Here is a 23769-nt window from a genome sequence, read left to right as displayed (position 1 = left end):
GGAGGTACATGAGGGTGACATTGAGCAGATATCCCTAGGGACTGATGGAGATCCAGATGTCTTCTCAGTCCACTTTCGGAGCTGTGCTGGTCTCATCCTGATGTCCATGGTTTTAATGATGTGCCAGGTGCCCTGTCTGGGAAGTTCCCAGTAGCTGCTCCAAGCCTGCTGTGAGGATGCCAGTGATACCATGGGGGATGAAAGGAGACGGGCACTAAGGCTGGTCAAGATGTGTGAAGACAGGGAGGAGTTTCCCTCTGTGGCTCCAAGGTGGGGATCTCGTCTCCCTTCAGAGGATCGTGGCAAACCTAGTGCTGGATCAAGAGAGCTTATCTCCTGCACTCCCTTGTCCCCACAGAATCACAGAATCGACTGGGTTGGAAAAGACCTCAGAGATCATCAAGTCCAACCACCCTGTAGCAGCAGAGCATAAATCCATGTGTTTCGACCTTCCTGTGGTGGATGCTGTGGCACCTATGGGAAGGCTGTATCTGCCCTTATCCAAGCTGGTGTTGCCCTTTCCAGCCCCATGGTACCCAAGCAGAGAAGAGATGCCCTCCTCACCTGGGATGCTACAAGAGTGACTATGACCCTGTTCTCTGCCTGAACACCCACTGACACAAGGTGAAGTTTCATGGGCATCTTTTGTCAATTAAAAAAGAGCTGAAGTCCAGATCTGGTCTCACTGCCAATTACCACCCTGATTTGCTTCATCAGCTCAGTCTAGACTGAGGGCATTAATTAAATTTGCAGTTACTCTGCTCTGGCAAAGCAACTCTGTGGCCTACAAATGTGCTGAGGTTAGCAGGAGGCAGAAAAAGAATAAAGGTGAATATAACTTTGCAAGGAAGTGGGAGGAGAAAAATTAAAGCTTTGTTTTCATGTCCTTGGTTTGGGTGACAGGCTACAAAAAAATGAAAGCTGTGACTTTCAAAGGGTCTTTTTGGAGACAGTAAATGCACTGTCGTGGTTTTAATTTAATCAGAGTCCTTTGAAAGCTGCGGCCAAAAATCTACTTCCTATGAATACATTTGGTTTTGAAAAAGTGGAGAACTCTGCCAGTCACAAGGGCTGATTTGACGAAGTCAGGAAAACTAAAGCAGAAGAGAAAAGCCCCAGACTGAAGTGTTTGGCAGAATGGGAATATTTGAGGAAGATGCTCCATTTTCCTTGGAAGCTGGTGCAGTTGATGAACTCGCTCTCTTCAGAGCTCTGCTCTTTATAAAACTTTATGAGCGATAATACATCATTTCCCACCAAAATTGGCTATTCTTAGGTCTCTATTTGCAGGTGTTAGATGGCTTTTCAAGAGGCATCAGTGGAGTTGAAAACACTTTCACACCTGTTTTAAGAGGGAATTTGACCCCTGGCTTCTCCCCTGTTGTGAAGCAAGGAGCCAGAAGGGCCATGGGCTGCGGATCTGGTCAAATATGGACCAGCTGATCTTCAGCAAATCCACACAGCTCTGCCCAGTGTGTTTATGGCAGACCTGGTTGACACACTTGGGATTCAAACCTAGCACGTGCCAGAGTCAGTCGGGACTGTTTTTGGTCTTAAGTAATATTAGAGCCTAGATCTAGATATTATCGCTCCTTAATTCTCAGATGGCAGCAGCGGGCTCAAAGGATTTATTTGGTTTGGCAAAAGAAAACGTCATTTGAGTCGGCAGAAATGTTGCTTCTCAACAAGAAAAACCACCCCAGGTTGAACGATGGGTTTGCCGTTCCAATGAAACGAGGCTGAAAATGTTCACTGATATTATTTTGAAGCTGGTGAATTTTGGTTACTTGCAAAACCTGTATTTTTGGCAAGTTTATCTACTCCCTCTCAGCTCCAGAGACTATGGAGAGAATATAAAGCCCCTGCTTATCACCTGCTTTGCCCCCAGCATTGCGGCATTTTTCACTTGTTACATTTTCACTTGCTAACCAGTTTCTGAAGCTGCAGAGCTTGAGAGTAGAATTTGGTGATCAGAGCATTTTTCTAAACACAGCTTGCATTAATCAAGTTTTTGTTAAAGAACCATGTAATTCATGGTGTATGAACACACCAGGAATTCATACAAAGTTTTTATTATTCTCTATAGTCAAAGTTGAACCAAAATGCTCTCCAAAAAGAAAACCCTGTAATTTGTAAACAGAGGAATTTACACTTCACTGAAGATCAAAGAGGAAACAATCTAGATCAAAAATAATCCTATGAATTTGGCTTTCCTTTTTCTCCCCAGACAGCAGCATTTGGCCATTGTTTTGTCCTCTCTCTTTGTACAAGTGCTATTAAAAAATAAACAAAAAATGCTTGCCTTATCTGAAGTGCTTAAACAGGAAATTCACCTTCACATCATTTCCCAGCTATTATAAAATTGGCTTTAGCAGAGGAAGGAGAAGTGGAGCGGTGAAGTTCACAATTGTTTCTCTTGGTCATAAACACCTTTAGGACTCTGACCCAAGAAGAGCCGCTAGCTACGAGCTGAGGTTGGGAGGTTGGCTGATTTGTATCTTTGATACTAGCTACTAAAACTGAGAAGGAAGGGGAAATAAAAGCAAAAAGAGGTCACAGTTCGGTAACACTGACAGTAACACACAGGTGATGGGTGCTGTCAACATTGTAAACTATATACAAGACAAAGCAGGACTCTTTCTTTTCCCAAAGAATGCAACTACAACAACAAGAAAGGTGTATATAACACAGCTGGCACATTGTTGTGGGGAGAAGGAAATGGGGGCTTCTCCTGAACGTTACAGGCTTAACTCACAGCAGTCCAGAGGTCAGTTCGTCTGTCTAAACATCCATCCTCTCCCCCTTCCTCCTTATATAGTTAACGAAGACCAGTCCAGTACCAATGTCTGATGCAACCGTGGTGCTAAGAAGACGTTAATAAATGCAAAGTTTTCCCTGAAAGGGAGCACCTTACTCCAGGAAGAGATGAGACGGTGGTTGCAGGTTCAAGGAGTGACATGGCTAGTGCCAGCCTCTGGTGCATCTTCTGGTGGGCAATGGTAGCTCATCGGGCAGTCAGTTGGGTAGGGTGTCAAGCCCAAGGGATGCCGCATGCTGCTTTGCCCGGAGCCTTAGGTTCTCAATACTTGTCGTTTTACTGTTCAGGCTTGGAAGGGAGCTGGAGGCCTGCAGGATGGGTGAGGACCAGACCTGCTGAGCATGGGAGAGTGACTGGTAGTAGGACTGACAGTGCAGGGAGCTCAGTGGCGCCATGTTGACATTCATGCCCAAGTAGGGCATGGCGGACGGTGTCCCCATTTCAAAGGAGGAGTAATGGACCAAGTTGTTGGTGGCCGCCATGTGCTGGCGGAATTGCTCCTGCAGGCGGAAGAGGCTCAGAGGGGAGGAGGAGTAGGAGTGAGTCTGAGCCAGGCCACTGCTGGATGAAGGTGTCACCGTCGCGCTGATTGGGGACTCTGTAGCGGGAGACAGAGGGGATGTGGATTATTTCTACAGGCTGGAGGCAGGTGCTGATCTGCACCACAGTAGGGTTCAACCTGCAGCATGGACTTCTATTTTGCATCAGGAGAGGAAATGAGAGGGCCTGTGTTAGCCCAGGAGAGCTAAATGTGTCTGTCCCATACTTATACATCTTACAGCATAGAAATGGGGCTGACTTCTTTGCTAGGGCTTTCCTGCTGCTGCTGGGCACTGATGAGCCCAAACTCTAATCTGAGCAAAAGGTCTTTTCTCTTTCTCTGCTCTTGCTACAACAGACATCATGCCCTCTGAGGGTCCTGTTTAATGCTGGGGACAAGATGACAAGTCTGGGCAGCCTACCTACAAGCGCCCACACCATAGGGAATACATTACTATAGCCAACCACCAACAACACCCTTGGAAACTCCAGGTCCTGACACAAACCCCCATCAAGATGCTGCTCCTCACCTGCTTTTGGGCTTGCCCTCTTGCAGTTCAAAGCCTTGCTGTCCACACCAGGGCTCTTGTCCACTTTAGATTCATCCAAGGTGCTTTTAAACTCCTCCTCTCTGTCAGTCTGGTCCTCAGGGGCTGACTCGCTGGCTGACTGCTCCGACAGGGTTAGGTTGAGGTCCATGCCTACCTCACTTGGGAGGCTCTGGACCTTCTCGGTGTCTGGGGTGGTGACCTGGGTCTCCAGCATGGGTGGCTCCGTCTTTCCCTCACTGTGGCTCCCTTCACAGTCCTTCTGCTTCTGCAGCTGCTCCTTCTGCAGGCTACGCTGCTTCTTCCGGAATTTGGCTCTCCGGTTCTTGAACCAAACCTGCAATGCCACAAAGAGCAAGGGGGAAAAGTGGTGAGAATCCTGCTTAGTGCCAAACTCAGCATCATTCATCCAGGGAACTCCAGGGGAACCTGAAGTAATGAGGCACTTCAAGCCCACTGTGACCAAACGTCATTCCACTTTAGTGGATCTTAGAGCTCGATCTGTTTCCAGTGCTTCTACAAACAGTACAACAAATATATTGTTAAAAATGTTCAGCCTTTGTGTTGATTCTTTAAGCCACTGCACTGGTGGTGGGGGTTTGTTTGCTTGTTTGTTTTCTTTTATTTGTTTTCTTTTTTTTCTAAATTGGTTGAGCAGTTGCTCCCAACCAGAATGTTTTATGGCTGAGTCTGATGACATTACATTGGCCTACAGGACAGTGCTCTGTTAGTTTCTAAACTAAAAACCTATGTCGGCAACACTCAAAACACTCAAAACAAGTCATTACAGGCATTAGCTGTTATCTTAGAGCCAAATTCAAGGAAGGAGGAGAGAATCCATATTTTTTAACCTAAATCAGTTGACATGGCTTGGAAGGAATATATTTGCAAATCTTGTTAGTGTTTTTCAGTTAGATAGATAACGAAACAAAAATTTTTAAAATCAAAATGTCTTGACATTTATATAAAAGAGCTATTTTTTTGACTACTTATCCACTTCACACTAAAGAACTTCATATTTAGTCTTTTATAGCTCAGTAATGCAAGAATTTCCCCACCAGCAGGTTATGAAGCATGTTGTGCTAGTTGAAACAAAAACAAAAACAAAAACCAACCTTGGCGTGAGATGTTACAAATATTGACACTGGTGGAAAAGAGCAGCTGGGATTACTTGAGTTTCTGCTCTTCTGAGAAAGCCAGAAAAGCCTCACAAATAAATATATAATGGACTTCTGTTGACGTTTCTAAAATTTCCCCCAAAGAAACGTGAAGGAACAAATGAAAAACAGGGTGCACTTCAGTCAGTCCTAAATTCAAAAAATGTGTGTGTGGATTAAAAGTTTCTTTAGCAGATGTGTGACTTCAGATGATTTTATTCCCCTTCACCCCTCCCTTTGACAACTTACTGCCCCCAAATCTCTGATTATACAGGAAGACTGTGAAAGGTCAAGGGAACTGTCAGCTCTCTGGGAATGCCATTCTATTCTAAACAACCTCACTCACAAACCCACAAAATCTCAGTACCTGGACTCTGGCTTCAGGAAGGTTTGTGCACATAGCCAGCCGCTCCCGCATCACCACATCTGGGTAGTGAGTCTTCTGGAAGGTCTTCTCCAGCGCTTCCAGCTGTTGGGCGGTGAAGGCCGTGCGACTTCGCCTTTGTTTGCGGTGCTGGGATCCATAACGTGCCTCCAAAATGATGTCTTGAAATGTACAGCCGTTGGAAGACAAGAAAAGTGGCCAATTTAATTATTGGAATTTGTATGCTGACAGTCGAATGGAGCACTCACTAACACCAGATAAACCTACAAAACTCTTTTTCTTTTTTCATTATTCTAGATCTAATAAAACACAAACACACATTTTGGTGGTTCACTGAGGTGCTTGAGGAGATAGAAATTAGATTAGAAATCCTGTTCTGGAGCGGGAGCCTCTTTCTCCGAGCTGTGGAAACTATTGAGACTCCAATGCTAAATTTGTTTGAAATAAACAAATCTGCTGCAACATCAGTAGGAGAGGACATGCAGATGCCCAGACCCCACTGTGGCAATAAACCTCTTTCATTAAGAAACACAATTAAAAACAATGTGGGCAGATTAAGCATTGTAATCAAGAGAAGGGTTCGACGCTGTGTGTCATATTCTCCTTGAAGAAAGCTTTGGTTGGCTTCAACGCTGCCATGATGCGCTGATCAGTGGGAAGAGTCCACGCAGCTCAAATGCAGCAGCCTCTAGCTCGTTTTGCTGGCTGCCACTACATTAGAAGACACCTAATCAGACGCATCTTCCCAGAAACCAGGCTGAGCTGGTGAGACCACATCTGGAATATTGTGTCCAGTTGTGGCCCCTCAGTTCCAGAAGGACAGAACTGCTGGAGAGAGTCCAGCGTGGCCACCAAGATGCTGAAGGGAGTGGAGCATCTCCCGTGTGAGGAAAGGCTGAGGGAGCTGGGGCTCTGGAGCTGGACAAGAGGAGACTGAGGGGTGACCTCATTAATGTTTACAGATATCTAAAGGGTGAGTGTCAGGAGGATGGAGCCAGGCTCTTCTCGGTGACAACCGATGATAGGACAAGGGGTAATGGGTTCAAACTGGAACACAAGAGGTTCCACTTAAATTTGAGAAGAAACTTCTTCATGGTGAGGGTGGCAGAGCCTGGCCCAGGCTGCCCAGGGAGGTTGTGGAGTCTCCTTCTGTGCAGACATTCCAACCCGCCTGGACACCTTCCTGTGTAACCTCATCTGGGTGTTCCTGCTCCATGGGGGGATTGCACTGGGTGAGCTTTCCAGGTCCCTTCAACCCCTGACATTCTGGGATTCTTTTTGAGTGGCTTGCATGTAGCTCACCGTAGTCTTCAAGACATGGAGAGCTGTTCTGGGCTGCAGTTCAGGAAAGCACTTAAGCTCATGTGCTGATGTGTGTGTAGCTTGAAAGCACATGCTTTACTGAGCGTGGACACTCTCCAGCATCTGGGGTGGAAACACCAGCCAGGAACTAAGCCCAGCCCTACTGACTGCAAGCCCAGAGCTCATGTGCTGAGCTCTTTTCAGCAGAGGAGCTACTCGGAAGGTTTGACTTCACAAGCTGTGCTTGCAAAATTGAGGGCAGAGAAGAAATTCAGACTGGGGAAAATCTGAGGCCAACAGTAAAAGGCTTATTTTTTTTACCAGAGGTGCTATTATTGCACAATGGCTATTGGGGGAAGAAAAACTTAAATAAATGAAAATAAGTTACTCTCAAATGAAAACAACAGCAACAACAACAGAACAACAACAAACCAAACCCACAACAACAAACCTTTATTATGCAAGTTGGGACATGCTGTGCTGCAGCATTGGAATGAAACAGTCTGGTGAGAGGTTTGCTCTCAAAGAGGAAATGCAGAAAGAGCCATGTCTGGTAACATTTTAAATTCAGTTAAGAATGTGATTTCCAGTAGAAGGAAGGAAAGAACACACCAGAAAACCACCTAACAGGGAGAAAAGTCAGCACCAGCAGCACACGGAGACAGATGAAGGCTTTTGCTGCTGTTTATTTGTGCTTTTTTCATGAGCATCATGGCATGAATGTAAACTCTAAACCCAAACCTGCTGTCAGGCCAGCCCCAGAACCACACAGTCAGGTTCCAAGTAGGCTGGCTAACGAGCAGAGCAAATCAGCTTTGCACCGCTCGAGCGTTCCTCTTCCAAACATCCAGCTGTTTCATTCTATGTCAGCATCTGCAGCGCCTTCCTGGGTGATTGCCAAAGCCACGTGGTTTTCACAACCGGGAAAAGAAGTGATCAGGCTAAAGGTCTTGGGCCAAATACAATATATAGTATTGGTTGCATACAAGAGGCTCTTGTGTTCAAGATATCGGGTCCTCAGGGGGTTAAAACGCTGGTAACAGCTGCCACTTTGGGGGCAAAGAGACAGTCCTTGATGCATTCAGACACAGCTCACAGTGCGGCCAGGTGAAGAGAAGGGATCTTCCAGGACAAGAAACTGAAGATACCCTGAAATGTTTTACAAAGCTAAATTTGTGGTTCAAGTACAAGAAATCAGAAGAAAGGACACTGGTTAAACACCCTACCTGCAGGCTGGAATATTCCCCAATTTCTAGAGGTCAGACCTACCAGCTCCCCAGAGGTGACAGCTCATGCATTAAGTTGGGCCACTCCAATGAGAGCCAACCAGCAATTATTTTAATGTCTTAACTATGTTTTCAGGCTTTGTGCAAGAAGGAGAATATAAATTGCAGGTAAGGTATTGCAGTTACAATCAGAAACCTCTGTTTTCTGACTTAAGGTCATTTGCTTTTGTGCTGCTTTATTCTGACTGTCCCTGGAAGGCAAAGGAGATCTATAACCTGCACCAAAAGATATTCAGAAGTAACAGAATGTGAAGCAACTGCAAAGGAACCAGCTCGTAGGTATATAATGACTACTCTGCCAACGATAAGCAGACAAGGGGACCGTGGAATTTAATTTGAAAAGTCTTCGAGGTGAGTTATTAATTTTAAAGATAAGAGGTCAGAAATCCCATTGAATCTCCCAGTCAAGAATATAAGAATAACTTTATTATTTTTTAAAAAAATCTCTCTCTGTTTTTACCTTAGTTAGGGTCAAAGACACTAAGTCCTCCACGCTCTACTCTAAAAGATACAGGAGATTACAAAAATCTTTCAAGAGGTCCTTGCATCTCAGAAAACAGCACCTTGAGACCCAAGGTCTGCAAGGCACCTTGCAAAGTTCAGGACCGTCTGCTCCCCTATGACCATCTACATGGTGAAGGGCAGAGGGGATGGATGACCAGGACAAGGAAAGTGCCCACCTGTCATCACTCTGCAGCCAAGCAATAGAGCCAGGATTGGAGTCCAGGCCTCCTTGATCCCACATTCCCTGGGTAAAGGCACTTGTGACTTTCTTTGAACCTAAAAAGACTCTTTTATGGAAGGTAAAAGCAACAGAGAGGGAGCCAGCAGGAACTGCAAGAAATCATCATCCATACCGAGGTCAAGGATTCCCAGGAAGAAATAGGTCAAGGTGAGACCAAAAGAAGATCCAAATGAAGATCATTTTCCAGAGAGGAAAAGTGTTTGGTAGGACATAAAATGGAAAATAGTTGCAAGAACGGGCAACATGGAAGAACAAGCTATGGCCTGGGGTCACAGGAGCTGGCAGGATACAAGCCATGGGCTCCTTGATGGGGCAATACAACTCACTGTGTGGTTATATTAATTGTACTGTTGTATATTAACAAGAAAGTAAAATTTTCTGCCTTTCTTTTTCTTTCACTTGTTAAAACATATTTCGGTGTCTTTTTAATTCTCTGTTTTCAACCCCATATAGTCCCTTGATGGCTCCCCAGTCTGCAGCAAGATGCAGCGATGCACTGGCAGCAAACACTGGAGGGCACGTGTCAGGGCTTGGCCACATGGCCAGCGTAGGGGACTACACCATTCCAGTTGGCTACATCATGCTCCAGCTCCCGAGTAAAGAGCAACAAAGGTTGGGGTTTTTTTGTTTGGTTTTGTTGGATTTTGGGTTTAGTTTTTTGTTTGTTCCCAGGAAGTGGCAAAAGCCATGAGTTGTTCTTACCAGCCAGTCTCTCTGCCAGGGTGAGGGCGTGCACCGATGGCCTGTAGTCGGGGGCATGTTGGGCTTGCTGGGCTGCCTGCTGGTGGAGGTTGTACATGGCGCTGAGGGAATTCATGGCGTGGAGGGAGTAGCCGTTCACTCCATAGTGCTGCATGGCGACATAAACCTGAAAAGGCAGCGGGCAGAGGAGAGGGGTGCTTAACAATGTCTCATATCTCATCTAGACCTAAAGCACCAGTGACACCAGTCTGGCTTCCAAGCTTAGAGATGAGCAACACACTATAAGCCATTCATGATATGATGAGCAAAAGTCAGGAAAGGATTGTATTTTACATACCATAATAAAATATATCACATTATTGCTACTTCTAATGAACCAACCTAGCTCTGTCCCAGAACTAGCTGGGATTTTGTCCTTGTCATTGCCTACAGTGGGCTGTTCTGTAATCTCCTTAATATAATATCAAATAATCTTTATTATCTGAACTCACTCAGGCATAATTTATTTCCATTCATTTTTCTTAAGCTTGTTCTTAAAAAACCCACAAATGATACCGAAAATAAACAAACAAATCACCAAAAGCAAACAAACATGTGGTGTTAAAGAAAATACATTTGTAATGTAATAGGACCAAAAATGTTACGGCTAAAGAGGCAATTAAGGTTTGCAATAAATACTGACATTTCATAGCTCAATAGCAAGGAAATTATTTCAAAAAACTAATGGCTTTTTTTCTACTGTGGGCTCTGCATGGAACTTCAAGCTGGTTTTCCTTACAAGACCATCTGTAAAGCTGAGCTAATATTGGTCTCAAAAGCTGAGCGATGCTTCATTCATCCCTGTTATAAATGACTGAGGGCCTCCAGGATGCTGTTTCTGTAGTTTGTTAGATATCGAATAGGAACTTGTGAAATGTTTGCCACAAAGGAAAAATTTTAAGACACAATTTACATAAGCACATCATTATCTGGAAAGTCAGAGATGTAACACCACTTGGAGAAAGAGGTCTCGCTGGACTAACTTAAGGAAAGCAGACAGGAATTTCTTAGAAAGTTTTGATCACTGGAGGGAGGTGGTTCAACTTGCACGATTTTAGGAGAAAACGGATGCATTGAACAGCAAAAATTTGGATGAAAAATCATCTGTTGTTTTTTTCTGTGCTGGGGAAAGACCTTCATTTTGGCGTGTAAAGGATCCCTTCTGGTCTGCCACCACACCATTTCAGTGCCAAGAGCACGGGTGGAGGGCGACATCCAGGTGTGGTTACACCACAAATATCTGATACACAACCTGATGACACCTTCACCTGCTTTATGTCTCCCTGTCAGCGCACTCTGGATTCACTCCCCTATTCTTTAGTTTTAGACCCCCCCAAAAGAAGCTCGGTGGCTCTCCAGCAACTCCATAGAATTGTAGAATATCTCAAGTTGGAAGGAACCTGCATCCCACCTCACTTTACACAATACCAGCCACATCCTTATGGCCCACAGAGAATGTTACCAGTCATGTCCTTTCCTACCACATCTCATAGAAGAAAAAAAAACACCCTACCTCCTACTTCAAAGTACAGGCATACAATTTTTATTTAATAGCCGATTGATCGAAGAATGCACTTCAGGGTGCCTGAGACATATTTTGTGGCTGGTTGTGGAAAGCAAGGAAAAATCAGATCTGCTTTGTTTTATGGTATCCAGGCAGTTAATTTTGAATTCCTTTTCAAAATGTTTCATTAAAAAATTTACCCTAGTTTTTAGAAAAGCAAAGACACCCTCAAAACAAAGTTCTAACCTTCCTCTATGCTCTATCAAGGTTTTATTCACTCTAACAGGAAAGCCAATGCTGTTCAAGGCTGAACCAGTGTGACAATGGATATTTTTGGTTCAGATGCTGACCTAAACACAAGAATGCCGTAGCTCTGCTCTAATCTAGCTTAGGGAACCTAAGCAATGCCAAAATTTAATGTTTGGACTCGATGATCTTCAGGATCTCTTCCAAGCAAAATGGTTCTGTGATTCTACAAATATCGTTTGTTCATTGTCTGATCAAGATGAGGGACTTCACGTGCCAACGGATTTTCGGCATTTCTATTTTCACCACGACGGGTACACAGCAAAATTACCAGGGTGTTGCTTTGCTAGACTGCACAGCTTTCCTGCTGGTAGCACATACTTAGGGACAAGACTGTCCCCCAATGACATGTGCCATCAACTTGAACACAGGGGACATCTCCCATCACCTGGTGAAGACCTGCAGGTTCCACCAGCTTTGGTCAGCGGGGTTGATGTCTCAAAGCTTATCAAGTTCTTGCATGTTTCATGTGAACCATCTGAAGACGTAGAAGTTATTAACTGCCCCAGGCTGCTCTCAGACCTCTGTCCTTAATAGACACTGGATAATCAACGCCGTGGCCCAGCCTTGCCAGGAGATATGTGGGAGGCCAAGTGTCTTTGACCCCCAACTCACAGAAATACCTGTTTCTTCTCTAATCCCCCTTGCATGCTGTGTACTAAGCTGGCACATTAAGGGAAAAATGAAGAGGCAAAGGAGGGCAATTTTCCCATGCTCTACAGTCTTCCAAGGACACTGCCAATAGTGTTGTGTATGGGGCACAGCGTTTCCACTGAAACACTTGCTCCAGGAAGATTTCAGTTTAGTTGATTGTTACAAGATGCCTTTTTGCATACGTGTGTATCTGAATAAACTCTTCGGGGCGACAGAGAAAAAAAGTGCATCAATTAAAAACTAAGAAAAATTAAAAGCAGGGAACTTAATAATGATGGACTCATGATAGGAGTCGATATCCATCCCAGCTTCAGTGATTGCTTCCTGACGTGCCGTGGTGCAGACAGGCAGAACTTCCCACCCGCTTGTGCAGCAAATGTATCATCCCAGATTCAGTATAAAAAATGGGGAAAAAGGAGATATCTTGCATTTACTGAGCGAGACTGTTCAACGTAATAAACAAAGTTAACTGAGACTGCAAACAGCTCCTATTTAACTGTCAGCTCCAAGCATACTCCAACCCCAATAAATTAAATATTTAAAAGACATCATGCAGCACTTTTTTTTTTTTTTAATGGAGAAAGTCATTCATCAAGCCACCACTGTGTTTCACAAGCTGTCGAATAGTGCTTACACTGGTTAAAATAATCTTTATATTTCATTAAGCAACCAAATAAGCTGATCCCTCCCCACTGGCTGTATAGATGGTTTTAATTTTCAAAATCTGCAAATGCATCTTTTATGTGTCTGGGTGGCTGGAGGGCCTCAGGAATAGCTGCAACCGGGAGGAGGATGAGAGCGAAGTTTGAGCTCCTGCTTTGTGGAAAGGTACAGCTTTGAGTGGTTATTGATAGAGCTGGGAGAATAACATGGGGTCCATCCTGAAAGAAAGGGGATGCTTCACCCTGATTTTGTACATCAGAGATTGTTGAGGAGGAAAAACGAGATGGAAGCTGAGAAAAGGTGCAGGAGAATAATAGGTGAGAGGAAAATCTGTCTATAGGGTGAGGCCAGCCTGGGTTTCACCCAGGGCAACAAAGATGATTAAGGGAGTGGAGCATCTCCCATGTGAGGAAAGGCTGAGGGAGCTGGGGCTCTTTAGCTTGGAGGGGACTGAGGGGTGACCTCATTAATGTTTACAGATATATAAAGGGTGAGTGTCAGGAGGATGGAGCCAGGCTCTTCTCACAGTGACAACCAATGGCAGGACAAGGGGTAATGGGTTCAAACTGGAACACAAAAGGTTCCACTTAAATTGGAGAAGAAACTTCTTCATGGTGAGGGTGGCAGAGCCTGGCCCAGGCTGCCCAGGGGGTTGTGGAGTCTCCTTCTCTGCAGACATTCCAACCCGCCTGGACACCTTCCTGTGTAACCTCATCTGGGTGTTCCTGCTCCATGGGGGGATTGCACTGGATGAGCTTTCCAGGGCCCTTCCAACCCCTGACATTCTGGGATTCTGGGATTCCTTTACCCCCCCAATCAAAACATCATCACTCTGTACCTGGCTTCACACACCCGCTGTACACAGGGCATTCCACAAAAATACAGAACTGACAAAACTCATCAAGGGAGGAAGATATTGATCCCCGCAGCCTGCAAACTCAAGTGTAACTTGTGCTGGCCACAGAGCTCGTGTCAGTGCTGGAGAGCTTGTTCCTGTGCTGAGCTGTCCTGAATGAAGACATCCAGCAGCCTGTGCCATGCTGCTCTGGAGGAGAGGAATTTTAAACCAAGGCAGTGTTATTGCTCAAGTGCATTATTCTGGAGTAAATACACTCCCCTCCATCCCAGCCCAAATGTAAACTGCGTCAGGATGGAGGAATTTTCTTTAATGGTGTATTCTGGCCAGTTTTCCCAGGTAGAAGTGAAAACACAGCACAAGACACTTGTCCTTCTCAAGCAAACACTGTTGGGTGAGATGAGTTTGGGGCTGGATGTAGGACTTGAAGCTTTGCAGGGGCTTTGGATCATGTTTTGTTTTCTCTTCAGTTGGTCCTTCCTAATACTGAGTCACCCCAAATTCCAAAAGGTACCAAGACTTAATTCACTGATGTACAGAAGATGCTCAAGTGCCATCATGAAGAACAGGGCAATAAAACCTACGAGGTCAGAGTTTAAAAGACTAAATTTTTCGTAGAGGAGTCAAGAAGAGGATACCAGAGCCTGCTTTTGACTGGTGGGCACTGTGGGGTGCTACATTATCATTTCATTAAATCTTTCCAGAAATTAGGGAGGGTTGGTGATGGTAGGGATGTGTATGAGCCGCTCTAGAGCTGTACTAGAAAGTTACACCTAGATTTTGACAACTCATTGGTAGAAGTTAATTTCAATACCATAGTTAATTTCTGATGAAAAGAGATTCACCAAGGATGCATTTGAAGTTTGGAAGAGCTCGGCACCGCCTCGGGTCTGCATCCCGATCTGCATCCTGATGCAAGACACGGCTTAAGCATGGGATAAGCATCAGTTAAAAAAATCACAAGAGAAAAGTCTGGTGTTCTTGTGTGGTGTTTGAGGTCCTGAAGGTAACAGGAAACAAACAGGAGCAGCCCTGGCAGGTCAAAAGAAAAGCTGTGGTCCTCCAGCCCAAGTGCCTGCTTGGGTGTTATGAATCGGTTGTTGTGTTTATGCAAAGCACAGGAATCCGTTGTTCCTTCCTAATGGGGAATAACAGCAAATAGTTTGTGCTAACAACATCCCCCTTCTTACTGTTGGTAATAAATATCATCAAAAATAAAATCACAACAAAATATCCCCCCGTCCCCAACTCCTGGAGCTGTTCTGCTTTATGGTTATATGCTTTGAGTCCTTATTCAGAACCACTTTGAATCGGCAAGGTAAATAATGAATCTCTGTCTTTACTTATCTGACAGTCTAGGAAAACAGGCTCACTCTATACATAGACGTCAGGTTTGTATGTATTTGGTACTAAATGAATTACATACCTGGGGGGTTCTGAATAAATGATCCTTGCAAGAGGTTTTCTTCAACCTTATTTTTTTTTTTATATCCCTAAATCTTATAAAGACATATAAAGGTCCAAAATCACGGAAGATAATAACCAGCGTGTCATAAATCAGTTTTGTTCCTCACATGAGATTGCTGAATGTCTAAGGAAACAATCTCCCCTTTGTAGTGGATGAAGTATAAATAATTTGAAATACTGCAACATATCATATTTTCTCATTCAAATGTCAAAGTCTGAGAGCAACATGCACCATAAAAACAGGCTTCCGAAGGGCTTTTCTTATAACTGAAGTAAAGGAATTGGGAACAGCTCTCAAAAAAAAATGAGATTCCCCATTTCTAATCTTCCTGCACTCTGTTTACACCTGTATAAATGCATGGATTCAAATGCAGTTAATTTCTTAGGACAGGGTGAGATCTCAGTTACATCTGATCTAGTTGAACAAGTCGCAACCCACCAAAAGCAAAACCTGACTGATTACACCAGTTTTCACCGATCACTTTTAGCTGCTGCCACTGACATTAGTATAAATGAAAAAGATGTTTTTTCTTAAAACCAGGAGGTTTGCTAGCAGCTGAAATCTGGAGATACTTTCAGTTAGTGACAAGGTGGTGTTTTTTGGGTAGACCTTGTCAAATACTTGCCTCCATCGGGGCCGTGTTGCTGGAGAGTGCAGCACCTTGTATTTGTGATGCTCACCTCTCCATAGCACAAGCGTAATGGGATGTGAGAGGGTGTATGTGTTTTATAAAACAAACCTCAGAGCATTCTACCAAGACCGGGAGGTTTTATTGTTGGGTTCTACAAACTCAGACACCAGGTTGCGAGTGGCTGAGATAACGGGCCCTGGCTGACAGAGGTAACTCGCATCAGTTGCTGTGATTTTTATGTAAAGCTTTTGTGAAATCATCATTTCCCCCCACCCAAGCCCCAGATAAAAGAACCAAGTGATTGATTAGACAGTTCTGGGCAAAAGACTTTCCAGTGCCTCTGTTTGTAGAGGCGTGCTTCAAACGGCAGGCTTACAAGGTCCAAAATACAGTAAAATATAATAAAGACGACCTCAAAGTCTCTGGTTTTGAGCCAGGTATAAGCTTGGAGCCCAGCAATTTGCAGTGTAGAGCCAGGTTTGGGATCGCTAAACATCACTGTGGTGCTAAATCTCTTGCTTGCCATAATTTACACAGGATGATCGGTGCTTACAGATCGAATCAGTATAAACACACCCTTCGAAGTGGTGCTCAACCCTCGGTAAAAGCCCTTGTAATTGATATTGAAGCAGAAACATTTTCCTGGGTAAATAAGAAAAGCTCTAAATAGGAATGTCACTTTGGCTCTAGCTTCAGGATCTCATTCTGCTTCCAGTTCCATCAACAGCAAAAAAAAAAAAAAAACAATCCAAACAAACAACCCACAAACAAACCCCTGCATTTCAGATTTCTTATGATTAATAGTGCAATAGAAACTGAACCCTGCAGCCCAGACCGACTCCGAGGACTCTGGCTGCTGGGCAGCCCGGCTCTGCGTGGGTGAGACGCCGCAGCACCCGCTGCAGCCGGGCTCCCACCCACCCGCGCTTCTCACATCCTGAGACCCGACAGCATCTCTGCCTTCAGCACTCGGAGTCACCTAAAAGCTGTGTGCAAACTCCTGGATTCACACGCAGCTTAAAGTGTTTAACTTGGGTGTTTATACGAAGAAAAAAGTACATTTTCTCCCTCATCCTTTCCAAAACAAGCATGTTTCTGGCTTGGTTGTTTTTGCTCTTGGTTTGTCTGGCTCAGCTCTTCATCTCTGTGAAAATGGCTTTGGTTGAGAAGCATAATTTTGTTTGGTTTTATGCCAGCAAATGGAATATTCCAAATTGGATGATGGGAGAGGTCCAGTCTTCCCAAACTCTGCCCTTCGGGGCAGTTGGCAGCATGAGGGGGCGCTCACTGCTTGCTCACTGCCCCCAACACAGTTTCACCGGCTTGCATGAGCAAACTGATGGGCCTGAAAACAGGTCCTTAGGGCTGCTTGTGGCAGTTCAGGAACTTCCACTGTCCCTGGAAGATGGAGCAATATCCTGTAGGATTTTACCCGTGACATGGTCTCATTAACAAAACAAGGTTCTATGTCAAACTGTGTTTTTAAGCCTGTGACATTAGTGATCAGAACCTCTGTCTGTCCTGAGCATCACAACCAGGACGCTGATCTTACAGTCTAGCCCTGAGCCCTAGGAATAGAGATCTGTCGCTGCAAGAAGCACTGACCGATAAGCTTTGTAAAGATTTGCTGAGGCAGCTGAAGACGTTCCCAGTTCCTCTCCTGCTGGTCCCAGGTGCTGCCAGCCTGGGAGCTGGGCTGCCAGAATCCCTGCACTTGCTCCAGATGCTTCTAGTGTGATGCTTCAGTCGAGATGGGCTCCAAGGGCAGTGACTGGGATGAGGCACAGAGGGCAACCTCTCCACCTAACACCACCGTTCATTAAGTAACCATTAAGATGGAACCCTAAGGTCTGGCTGTTAAGCTGGGAGCATCTAGATACACACACAAGGAGGAGAGAGCAACACATCTGTGTGAAATGCAGTGGTTTGTGCCGCATCGTTGGAGTTTGACCCACTTGGCACAAAATGACTTTCCTAGGTGCTCTTTCGGCTGGTTAGCTGAAAAGCTGCAAGGCTGCAATGCCAAGTGCAATTCTTCTTGAAGATGATTTTGGAGAGATCTAAAGAACAAGCAAATTTTAAAGGAGACAGAAGCTGAGAGCCTGAACCAAGGACATTTCTGCAGGTGCAGCTGGACCCTGTGTCTGCCTCTGCAGATGCTGCTCGTAGCATTCAAAACTACGGTCACAAAACACACGGTGGCAATTGCTTCTGCTCAGACTAAGACCAGCCATAAGGCAAAATGACAGACAAGTCCTGCCTTAAGCAAACCAAAAAAAAAAGTCCTGAAAGGCAGCTTCAGCAAGCCATGCGACTGTGAGGCACTTTTAATACCTTAACAGAATAAGACAGAATTTTGAGTTTTCCTTCTTTACAAGTGATAACACTAATTTTATTTGTACCATTAAAAAAGCTGTTGGAGGTCAATGGCTTTTACAGGGGAGAGGATAAGACTTGTACCACCTTAAAACAGGCCACGAACTGGTGCAGCAGAGGCACCGAACGCTGGGCCATACAGCGGGTGCACGTAATGCTTCCTTTCCCGTAAGCGTTTGGATCCATACACCAAATGAAGTGCAGTTGCCAAGTTAAGCAATATATTTTTGCCACCAGCAGGTGACCTGAGCTTTAAAGAGCTGTGTGCTGTAAAACAGGCAGAGCAGCTAAATGTCTGCTGGGTTTTGCGGGCAGATGTACAGTCCTTCAGCAGAAGCACCTTTACCCAGCTTGGGCTGACACATGCCAAGAGCTGCTGCCTTGCCTGCTCCCCCCAGGGCTCCAAATGGTTGGTGTCAAACGGCTGAAGACATCACGATTCTGCAACTCCCTTTTCAGGAACACTTTCTACACCCTGAGACCCATCAACTCCCCTTCCCCAGCGCAACTCTTTCTCTTTTTTTGGAGGATCCTAGTGGAGTTCCTAAGCATCACCCTTCCCCAAACCTATGCCTTAAGTTTTAGCATCTGGACAGCCCTAGAGCAGCATTTCTTGAGTCAACATTTACTCTGGCCGCACAGAGGCCAGAAAAGTCCTGAATGAGTTATGCTAGCAGCTACCAGGAAGAAATCACATTTGTATTGTGGCCCACCCATGACTTGTGGCTATAAACACGCTCTTCCCATCATTTGGAGACCTGCTGGTCCCTCCTGGTCCCAGCCCTACTCCCAGCCCTCCCTCCTTCCCAGGAGCTATATCTGCACCAGACATTCCTTAGAAATTATAAAGGGTCTGATCCAAAACCTGGGCAAAAAAAAAAGAATCATTTTCAGTAGGTTTTGGACTGGAATGAACTGGCAGAAAGAGACAGGGTTTGGCTAACCCTAGAGCACCATTAATTAATTCCTGGATATTTAGCTGCATTTCAGAATTCTCCACCCTCTTTGCAACAACCATATTTTGATGGACCTTGCCCCAAAGTAGGTAGTTTATGAGCAGATTCATAGGATTGGAAAATTTGCACGTTATTGAAATAATTTTCTTCAGCGTTTTCCCTACTTCAGTGGTTTTGCCAAATGAAATTGGGGCAGCTATAGACATTTCTGTTCAGACATGAGGAGTGGAAGTCAGCACTGAACCTTTTGAAAGGGTTGAGACCTGACTGACATCCATTAATACCTGAGCAGAAGCATTTCCAACTTGACGAGCTGAACTTTGGGTTGCCCCTGAAAAATCACTGAAAGAATAACGGGTGTCTTAGAAAACATGGGCTGCTTCTAGCTGAAGGGTTTACCTTTAGTTTGACCAGCAAAACCAGTAGGTAGCCACATCAGAAGAGCCTGGTCCTGGATCTACTCTGTAGCACCTTTGTTTTGACGGGGCTGGTTGTGATAATGACAGAGGAGAGAAACTGTTCACTCCGGCTTCTTTTCATGCAATTCCCCTCTTTCTCAGCAGAAAGTTCTTTTAAAGGATAAATACAATGGGAACAAAACCCACCGCGATCATTCCCTCTATGACTATATTGTGCAAAAGTTGCCTGGCCAGCCTGCCCTTCTCTCTGACCTGCGGGAAGCTCCTCTGGCTCCGTTTCTTTGATGCAGGTAGCGACCCTGGCACTAACGTAAAGCAACATCTGCACCAGCTGCATAAAACTGAGCTCCGTCTTCTGAGACAGCAATAAGATCACTGCAGGAGCTGCTGATATGTGTTAGCACGAGGAGAATATCTCATTTAGACATCAAGGTCTCTTTAAATTAGCAGAGAAGCTGGAAAGCAAATCTAAACCGGCTTTCCATGTACTGACTGTACGATTTTGGATGTATTTTTGCATTGAGTACGTTGGTGTAATTCAATACAACCTCTCATCAGTCATGGGGTGATTCAGAGTTGAAGTCACCCTTACCCTTTGAGGAATTTTCTGCCCTTGTGTTTGTTAGAACAGAAAAACCGAACTTAGAAATACGATCCGAAAGCCAAAGAGCGGTAGGTCCAAGTCTCTCTGTTTGGGTCGAATGAGAAACCGGGATTTACTTGTACCGATTTACTCGTTGGTGAAAAGCGAACATGGAAGGGAAAAGCTAAACAAAGTGTCACTTCTGAGCCGCCGTTAAGAGAAACACGGAGCAGTGAGAAAACTGCGCATTCACTTCTTGCTTCCCCCTGCACGGGAGCGCGGACCAGGGAATGTAGAGAACCTCTGCTCCTCGGGGTGAGCCCCATCCTGCTCTCCCTAGGACAAGCAGGGCAGGGGGACGGCCTCGTCTACACTGGGGCACCCCTTAGGGCTCAGCCTGTGCCCCCCATCGAGGACACGACTGTGGGGGAGTGAGGAACACAGCACCCATAGGGGACATGGGACAGCCCGGCTGCTTCGGGTCAGCTGTCCGCGGCTTAGACAGTCGGCGAGGGGAGGGAAAAAACAGCAGGGATTGCTTGAAAATCTTGGGAATGGAGGTGCTGGAGGTTTCCCCCGCAGCCCACCTCGCTGAATCCCAGCCCGGCTGGGAAGCAGCCGGCGGCCGCATCCATCCCCGGGACCTGCTGGCCCGGTGGGAGGACGGTCCCCAGCGAGCCAGCCGAGAAGTTTCTCTCCTCATTTGCTTCGTGTTCCGTCCCGAAGTAAGAGGAGAGGGAGAGAGAAAAAAGAACTCTCCAACCCTGCCTTTGGGGAAGCGAGAGGCTACTTCAGACAAAACTGTTATCCATTAACATCCAATTATCACTTGGTCCAAGCCATTAATTATAAATCAGCCTCCTAATTGGGATAATTAGCTCTCTGCTACTTAATGTAGTATGACTGATGCGTTTGGAAAGAAGGTAATCACTCCATTTGTTTAGCGTCAGGCGAACAAATCCAACTCTCATGGTTTAATTTCAGCCTTAGCTTCCCCCCTGCCGACCCCCCATCACCATTAAAAGCTCTTTGCAGCCCCATTAATTGGGAATCACGGCGGGGATGGGCACACGCAGCTCCGCGGGGCTTTCGGGCGGGCAGCCCCCGGGCAGGGGATGTGACTGGGCCCGCCGGTTCTCCAATAGTGGATTGCTATGATTTTGGGGGAGAGGGTTAATTAGAGGGGATGGGTTTTGAACCCGAGCTCGACCCACAGGTGCGATCGCTCCGGATGAAGTGAGGGGCTCCGCGCCACCCCCGAATCCCCAGCATCCCCCTGCTACCGGGCCTCGCTTTAGACATCGCTTTGAGAAGAGCGGAAAATACTTTCTTTCTTCCTTTTAATTCTTTTTCTTCTCTCCTTTCCCCCACTTCCCCTGGATGTCTCATTAATGCCGGCTGCTCGGCGAACCGCCGATAGCTGCGGGACATGATTAGATATTTATTACTGTCATTTACATGGAAAACTTGAGCTAACCAAGTGGAACTGGAGGGGGCCGCCGGAGGGGACGAGATGGGGCAGAGGGGAAAGTTGGTTTTCTTTTTCATCCCGACGCTGGCAGCGGAGCCGGAAGGCGGGCACAGCCAGAGCCCGGCCGGCTGGAGCGGTGGATACGGGGGGGGATTCCCGCCGAGGTTCCCCCCTCCCGGAGACGGGGGTTTTGGGTCGAGCCCTCTCAAGGTCCCAGGCTTCGGTGTCGCTTCGCTCTGCCCGCGTTTAGTTTCGAAAGGGATCGGGCAGCGCTAGGTGCGCGCATCCCGCCGGGAAACGGGGAATGTTGCCCCCTCCCTCCTTCCTGCTGCCGCCTCGCCGAGGTGACGCTCGGGACACCAAGGACTCGGCCCGAGATGCACTGAGCCCTGCCCACCCCCCCCAGCCTCCTGGAAATGAAAGAAAATAACCGCCGGCAGCGTGGACCCACAGGGCTCCGGGCGGGGGTTTTCTTGCTCCTTCTTCACCCGAAAAAAGGGGCAACCACGGTGGGTCTCGCAGTCAAGCCACACCTCGCTCGGAGGAGAAACTTCCTCGAGGGCCCTGCTTTAGGCTAGAGGAGCCTCTGTTCGCCACCCCCCCACCAAGGTGGGACCTCTTGCCGGGGAGATTCCCCCACCCTCACCTTGTCCTCCGCAAGGAGAACGGCTCTCTGGTGGCCCGGGCAGCCCGACACCAAGTGGGGACACAGACTTCGCTCAAGTGCTGGCTGCGACGAAGCCTCCCTCGCCTTCCCTATCTGTTATCCCATGGCCCGAGGGGCGACTCTGGCGGAGATGTATGAGATCTCTCGCGGTAAAAATATGCATGCTGATCCCCCTTTGGTTAGCCCTGTAATGGAGGTGTAACTAGGTTTCGACTGCGAAGCTCTTAATTTATCAAGTGAGCCTGACAGCGCAGGTCTGGGATTTATATACCTCTTAAACCGCGAGAGTGCGGGGAGCGGCACAGAGCGGCCCCCCAGCTCTTTAAAGACAGGTTCCTGTCCGTTTTGCTGTCCAACGTTGCAAAGGGGTGGTGTAGGGGGTGATTTTCCCTAGAAAGGGTTCCTAGCGCTGCTGGAGTCTTGCCGTCCCTGCCACACTCAACTTCCAGTGGTATCAGGAAAAAAAAAATAGAAACAAAAAAACCCCCACAAACCCCAAACAAACCAACCCCAGACCCCCCCACACGCACACAGGCGGAGCCGTCTGCCCACCTCCCCCGCCTCTCCGGGTCCTGTTCGGGGTGGTTTCTGCCCTCGGCGAGCTCTCACCGGGCTGCGCGGCTTATTAAAACATCGTTATGTAAATGGAGGGGAAAGTTGTGCTTCCCCCTCGGGGCCCGGCAGACGGAGGGATGCGCGTCCCTCACCCCCCCTCAGCCCGGTTGCACCCCGTTCTTGGCCGCCAGCTGCCTAAACGCGCACCGGAGCGGGCCCACAGCCCCAGTCCACGCCGCGTTTCGTGTGAGCGGGGCCCCGGGGTGGTGCTTGGGTTTTTGCCTTTTTTTTTTTTTTTCTGAGAAAGCGTACTATACTCCAAAGAAATAATAATAATTTTAAAAGGACAGTAAAGGACTTGCGCTGGAGCCCGGGCTGGGCTTCCTCTCCTCCGCGGTGCGCGCATCGTTGCCATCAGCTGCTCCGCCGGGCTTGGACTCCCCCACGGAGAGATTCCTCCTCTTCGCAAACAAACCCCAAACTCGTCCTATTTCCCCCCGCACTCCCAACCCACGCGGAGCGGCACTTGCCCAGAGGGTGTGGGGGGGTTTCTTACCTGGGGCAGCGGCGGCGCAGCCTCTCCGCCCGCCGTGGGAGCGGTGACACGAGTGGGAGCGCGGCCCGCGCGGGGAGCGGGCGCGGCACTGCGCCCCGGCCCGCCCTACTCCATCCGCCCGCGCTGCCTGCGCGCTGCCTCCGCGCCCAGCGGAGCTGCCATCTACCGGGAGGCTGCATTGAAGAAGGATTTTTAAAAGGAGCTTCATAGCGACCCGGGAGCTACCCAGCAAGATTTTCAATGGTCCTCCACCCTGTCAATCAAAACGAGGCTGCTGATACATTTCCCCCCCACCCCCCCGCCCCGTTCTTACCAGTCATTTACTCCAAGCCGAGGTGTAAACGCCTAATTAAATCCTTGGGAGCGGGTGGGATGCCGGTGGAAGGAGGAGGGCTAGACCCAGGGCCGGGGGCGTGATGGGGTCCGTAAGGCACGGGGGAGGGAGGCCTCCCCCGTCCCCTGCTTAGCACCGCGCTGGAGCAGACCCTCGAGTGTCCCTCCCTGTCGATGGCCCCTGTGTGGAGGTGCTGGTGGGGGATCATCTCCCAGAGTTAATTACAGAGCTGCCGCGGCCCCCCACCC

General features: G+C 47.2%; 1 protein-coding gene across 1 annotated transcript; it reads right to left on the bottom strand.

Moving 5' to 3' along the window:
- Positions 1-3015: 3015 nt before the first annotated feature.
- DMBX1 (diencephalon/mesencephalon homeobox 1) lies at positions 3016-23366 on the bottom strand (the record flags this gene model as incomplete). The annotated part of the gene is given in 6 exon segments (XM_082052317.1): positions 3016-3416; positions 3889-4243; positions 5431-5609; positions 9484-9649; positions 23188-23259; positions 23262-23366. Coding segments are annotated over 6 exon segments (1278 nt in total).
- Positions 23367-23769: the final 403 nt, after the last annotated feature.

This window comes from Streptopelia decaocto, assembly GCF_964273445.1.
Source record: "Streptopelia decaocto genome assembly, chromosome: 5".
NCBI classification, from domain to species: domain Eukaryota; kingdom Metazoa; phylum Chordata; class Aves; order Columbiformes; family Columbidae; genus Streptopelia; species Streptopelia decaocto.
The sequence above is the reverse complement of the archived record's forward strand: the minus strand, read 5'-3'. Positions and strand labels throughout refer to the sequence as shown.